Genomic DNA, 5,748 nt, shown 5'->3' with positions numbered 1-5,748 from the left:
CCGGCACCGACGCCGAAACATAACGGAGGCGAGCGAGCTAGCCAAGGAAAAGTCAAAATCGTCCTACGTCGAAACACAACGAGCGCGGAGGCCGTGAGTGAAGCAGCGAGGAGGCGAACGGATGCCAAGATCTCTTTGTGAGTTCGTATGCCATTTGCCATGATCCAGGAGCGAGGCGGCAGGGAGGCGAACGAGGGCGAGGCAGCAGGCGAGCGGCCGCGGGCGTGGTTGGGTTGGCCCGCTCCGAACCGTGGGCCCAATCTAGGAGCGGATCGGATTCACGAACGGGTCGACCCGGCCCTGTTGCGGGCATAGACCTGATCATCATGGAACGAAGTGCAAGTCCAAGTCCAAGACGAGCCTTAAGCTTTTGTTACACCAGGCCTACCAGAACGGTTTCTCTGATCATACGGTCCAGACGAAACGAAAGCAAAATTGTGGCCCGGGAGCATCAAGGCCCATGTCGAAATCAAGGATTCTCTTGGTGATAATGGGACTGTGCTGTGGGAATCACTGACTGAACGGCCCCCACCTAATGGTCGGCAACTGCCGGTTACTCTCTGTGTTCCAGCGCCACCGATAGAGGAATCGACGGCAGCACTACACAAAGCGCTTTTGGAGATGTTAGGGCGCCGTTTTCTTTTGATCTGCCAAACATTTCTTTCCGTTTTGGCTGCGTGAGGCCTGTCTCTGACCTCACCTCCTCGTCACGACGACGGCGTCCGCCTGTTCGGTTCTGAACGAGTGGTTCCTGAGGGAGTTGACGACAAGAGCCACTCATCATGCATTGCACACAGCACAGAGCACACGCATCGTGCGCTCCAACTCCGGCGCACACACCCAATAAGGGCTTGTTCGGTTCTATCCCAATCCATATGGATTGAGGAGGATTGAGGAGGTTTCAATCCCTAATAAGTCAAAATCCCCTCCGATCCGTATCATTCCCCTCCGATCCATATGGATTGAAAATAACCGAACAAGCCCTAAATGGGGTCGAGCAACGCGGCCGAACCAACTTGCAACGGCACGTTTGTTTGATTTGGTTTGATTCGGCTCTCCGGCTCCGCTCATCATCATTTCATATCTTTCGTCCCATTCCCGACCAAAAAAAAAAACTGTACAATCTACTACAATCCAGCCCGTGCGCGCGTCACGTCACTGCCACTCGCGCGTGTCGCAGGGGTAGCACCCTTCCTGCGCGACGTCGGAGACCTGCACCCCGGCGTCGTAGACGCGGCCGGCCTCCCACCGGCGCGGCAGCACCTCCGACTCCGCCCACACCCACTTGCCGTCGTAGCCACCGGTCACCACCAGCCGGAACTGCAGCGGCCCCGGCGGCGCCTGCGCCGTGCTCCACGCCGGCCCGTGGTCCCGCGCCATGAACCGCCAGTTGGACGACCCCACCTGCCAAAAACCAACCACACGCACGCGAACGACGTCATGGAATGGAAGGCGACGGTGAATTCGAACCGTTGCTTGTTGCTGAGTGCAGACATCCCCCGCTTAAGAACCGATCTCGTCGGGGGGAAATACAAACAGCAGAGAAATGTCTCTGTTCGGTACTATACTTGCTAGTGTACTAGGAAGAAACTAGCTTACGGTGGCGACGTCGACGGCGACGATGTCGGTCTGGCCGCCCTGGTACAGGAACCTGATGGACAGGTTGCTTGGCGGCCGGCTCTTCTCCTCCACGCGTATCAACAGGTTGCGGTCCTTCGCGTACTCGCAGGGTACCCTGAGCGCAGTATTATACACAAAATCAATCTCTCGATCTTTCTCCCACCAGTAAAGAACTCTGCAGCATCGGCCCGCGGGACCGAAGCAGAGTGTTGTGTCGCTGCGCCCAAGTACCTCTTGTACTCGACGTCGACGACGCGCCGGTCCCTGAGGCGCGCGGCCTTGCCGGCACTGGCCATGGCCGCGTACGCCGCGGCGCTCAGCACCAGCGCCGTGCGGTTCGACGTCCGCGCCTGGTCCGTCACCACCACCTTGGCGCCGGCGGCGCTGCACAGCTCGCTGTCCCTGCACCGCACCTGCAAACAATGCCAGCCCTTGCTTACACACAATCCGAATCGGGCCAACCACGGGAACAGAGAAACCGCCGCTGGGCACGCGCTCCGGCCTAAAGGGAGGGAAAGGGAAGAAGCTAGCTACCTACCTGGAAGCAGGCGCCGCAGCCGACGCCGCCCCTGTACAGCTCGGGGCTGGCTGCGGCGAGCAGGCCGCCGTTGAGGGACGCGGCCAAGGAGCCGTACCCGCACGACCCGGCTGCGCAGTTGAGCAGCAACCGAAAGATGGATCAAATTCCACAGAAACAGACGAAAATCGTTTGAAACGCACAAGGCAGCGGTGCGTACCGTTGAGGGCGAGCGAGGAGGCCTGGTAGTAGGTGGCCTTGGACCGGCGCACGCAGCGGTCGCAGCCGTCAGCCGGAGACGGGGCCGCGGAGAAGACTAGGAGCAGGAGGACGAGGGGCAGGCACGCCGCGTCCCTCGTGACGACAGCCATGGACCGATCGAAGAAGCCTGGACGCAGCTCTGTTTACTAGTTATTACTTTGGGGAGAGGAGAGCGGAGGAGGAGGAGGAGGAGGGGACCGTTGCGCACAGCAGGAGCAGCGCCGGCTGGCTTTATGCGCCGCCTGCCTCCACGCGGGCGCCGCGAGGTTGTTGCCGCTGTGGTTTACTGGTTTCGGATTCTGGCGGCGGGGCGGGGCAGGGCAGAAGCTTGCTGGTGCCAGGCAGTAGCTAGACTGTGATACTTGGTGCTGCCCTCCAACAGGCCGCAGAATGTTTTGGACGCGTTTGGGAGGCGGCGAAGCGCGGCGCCGTGGGACGGGGGATATAGCGAGCGAAAAAAGAGAGGTTAGTTGGTTCTGGGCCTTAGGCTTAGGGGGGGGGGGGGGGGGGGGGGGGGGGGGGGGGGGGGGGGGGGGGGGGGGGGGGGGGGGGGGGGGGGGGGGGGGGGGGGGGCACCGACCTCCGGGACACGCGTGCCGCGGCTTGGAGGCGCGTCAGCGAGGATTCGGATGAACTCTTCGTCTGCCACATACCGTTTCCAGCACAGCCTGGCACGTGGGCGTTTGATGGTACGTAGTCCAGCAGCCTGGTGCTGATAGCTACTACTAATCCCGTTGCCGGACCGTTCATTATCGATGCAGTCCTTCTGCCTTTTTCCGCACTCGATTCCGGAGCGGCAGTAGCACTGCATCTTAATATGGAAAATGATTAAATGTTTGACAGCCGTATTCTAGTCTAGTGATGGCGCTCGCTGGAATTGAGGGGAAAAAAGAGAGAGAACAGAAAAAAAAAGGCAGGAGAGATAAGTGGGATTCGATTCGTGGGGATAAGCACGGGAGTGGCCGACGTGGCCGAGGATTAGTACGAGACGGGTGCGACCAAGGAGACAGGGCGTCAACGCTTATCGCGTGGCTCGGGGGGTGTGGGCACCACCGTCATCCGCTTCCTCTCGATCAGGGGCAGGCCGTGAAATGAAAGGCATGCGCGCCAGCGCCAAGCCTGCAACAGCTCTCGTCTCGTCGCACACGCTTCCCTTCTTCCGTCGCCCCTTTCAGTTTCGGACCGAAGGCTACATACAAGACACGCGTGTTTGTGTGCTTGCGAGTTTTTTTTTTTGGTGTGCCCGAAATCCTTTACGCTTGTATATGGATGGAGTTCACGGATAATCGGCCATCGCCTCCTCCATCTAATAAACCTATCCGTCCGTGGAAGATAGCACGAGTTAGGCCGTGGTGCCTAGTGGCCCTACAGTAGAGGATTGTGGATGGCGTAATCCGTGTTCTCTCAATCATGCTTGGCCCACCCCCGTCATCATAGTTTGGGGCCCCCCTTCCGAAATCTCATCTCCAAGGTGGCCAAACCCGGACCGTAGCACCCTGTATCTGTCTAACTGATGACACGACAATGCTAGAGCTCGTCGAGTTCTTTTTTTTAAATAAAAAATAATAATCGTCGCTTACAATACGGACTTCTAAAAAAAAAACTTTGAACATCATGAACATCGACACGTTTCCATATCCATACAAACCGTTTGGCGGTGAAGTAGTTGGTGCCCACGCTCTCCGTTTCGGACTCGCACAACGCAACAGCGGGATGGTACTCAACTACTCATTAATGTATCAGAGTACTATGCTTGCATCGCCGAGCTGCTGCAGGACCAGCAGGCAACCACCACCGAACACCGGGCGCGGGCGGTTCCTGAAACGTCGTTGACCTGCACGAGTCAGTCGGCCCTTTGAAAGAATGCGTTGACTTGACACCAACAAGCACACAGCAACCAACTGCCCCGCTCTGAACTGAAGCCATTTCACTGCATGATTGACAACACTTTATTTCGTCTCCGTTACCTCCGCGACCCGGCAGGCGGCAGTTGAGCTTCCAGGTTCCAACGCGGATACTGCTGCTCGCGGCGCCGCGCCGTGCCGTGCCTGCCGTTTTCTTTCTAGCAAATGCGTCGGCCGCAACTTTGCTGTGCGGCGCCGACGCGGCTGACGGCGACGCGTACCCTCTCGCGGCCGGTCCGTGCCGTGCCTTCGGCGCGCGAATGAGCATGACGGCTGGCCTGCCCCTTGGGCACCGCCCGTTTACGGCCCCCCGGCGCGCGGCACGTCTGCTGCAGAGCTTTCCTGTTGGCTCGCTGCATGAGCTGCAGCGCGGCAAGGGTGGGCAGTACAGTACGAGAGAGCCTCACGAAGGCGGGGGGCCGTGTCCTGTGGGTTGGCTTGGCAGCCGTGGTGGTCGCCACGTCCTCTCCGCTCCCTCGCCGGGTGGCTGTGTGCGTTCGCGTTGAAGGCAGGTAAAAAACCTTGTGCCACTGTGAGTGAGGTGCGGCAGGTAAAAACCTTCTATTGCGATGTGATGAGGGGTGTTGAGTACGGAGTGGTCAGCTTCACACGCCCAACCCTCAAATTGCGCGCGGTTCGCCCGCTAGTGTCCGATTTGACCGACCTCTGATTCGTATTGACATCCAGTTCGGCCGACCCTCTTCCATCTAACCGGTCCGTTTATCAAAACCGCGTGGAGCACGATTTTAGTTAACTACCGGTTTTTCCAAAGTTAGTTTAAAATTTAAATAAATTTAAAAATTTATAAAACGAAAACCGACGGTAAACTGTTTTTTTTACCGGTAAACCGTTATTTTGTAGGGTAAACTGTCAATTTTTTTTTTTGCCGGGAAACCGGATTTTATGCCAAGATTGAGTTCCAGTTTAGATATTTAGTGGCCAGTTTAGCCATATTAGTCATGTTTAATGTTATATGATATATGTGAAGATGTTATATGCTATATGTCAAGCTGATTTACTGTTATATGCTATTTTTTTCCCAGAGTTTAAGTGCTAGTTTAGTTCCAGCACCTTCAACATTGGACGAAGACTCACCTAACAGTGACACTCATCTTCCTAGCACGTTGTTTACATCACTTGTACACAAACAAGGAGACGCAGAGGGAGTGCAAGAATGGGTCGATGAAACATTTGGCGACACCCACCTTGGCAGGTGTCGGCGTTTCGACCCCGGGGGGGGGGGGGGGGGTCTCTGGACCGACGAGTAAAATTGTCGCTGCGTGCCCCAGCCTAGATGAGTTGGCGCGAGATGGAACAAAGGGGGGAGGGGACCGCGGCTCGTGTTATCCTGCGCCAGAGTGGGTGCGCTTGCAGTAGGGGTTACAAGGGAGTCCCGCGCGACCACCCTCCGTATGAGGGCCCTGGCCCTTCCTTTTATAGATGCAA

The 5,748-nt window shown here is 57.5% G+C and overlaps 1 protein-coding gene across 2 annotated transcripts; it reads right to left on the bottom strand.

Moving 5' to 3' along the window:
* Positions 1-969: 969 nt before the first annotated feature.
* LOC100281041 (expansin-like 3) lies at positions 970-2,846 on the bottom strand. Of its 2 annotated transcripts, XM_023302086.2 has the most exons (6): positions 2,607-2,846; positions 2,358-2,525; positions 2,159-2,268; positions 1,852-2,033; positions 1,600-1,735; positions 970-1,404 (listed from the first exon to the last, which is right to left on the bottom strand). In XM_023302086.2, the coding sequence occupies exons 2-6, from the start codon at positions 2,506-2,508 to the stop codon at positions 1,156-1,158; spliced, it is 828 nt and encodes a 275-aa protein (XP_023157854.1). In that variant the 5' UTR covers positions 2,509-2,525; positions 2,607-2,846; the 3' UTR covers positions 970-1,155. The 2 variants fall into 2 exon arrangements, with proteins under 2 accessions (XP_023157854.1, NP_001147432.1); NM_001153960.2 differs by having other exon boundaries at positions 1,037-1,404; positions 2,358-2,793.
* Between the last annotated feature and the right edge of the window lie 2,902 nt (positions 2,847-5,748).

The sequence above is a fragment of the Zea mays genome, chromosome 1 (assembly GCF_902167145.1).
Source record: "Zea mays cultivar B73 chromosome 1, Zm-B73-REFERENCE-NAM-5.0, whole genome shotgun sequence".
In the NCBI taxonomy this organism is placed as follows: domain Eukaryota; kingdom Viridiplantae; phylum Streptophyta; class Magnoliopsida; order Poales; family Poaceae; genus Zea; species Zea mays.
This window is presented reverse-complemented; position numbering and strand designations above follow the sequence as displayed.

Coding starts and splice junctions, on each gene's coding strand:
- LOC100281041 (XM_023302086.2), bottom strand. CDS start 2,508: ATGGCTGTCGTCACGAGGGACGCGGCGTGCCTGCCCCTCGTCCTCCTG. Junction 2,269..2,357: donor CTCCTCGCTCGCCCTCAACG/GTACGCACCGCT, acceptor TCAACTGCGCAG/CCGGGTCGTGCGGGTACGGC. Junction 2,034..2,158: donor GCTGCGGCGCCTGCTTCCAG/GTAGGTAGCTAG, acceptor CATTGTTTGCAG/GTGCGGTGCAGGGACAGCGA.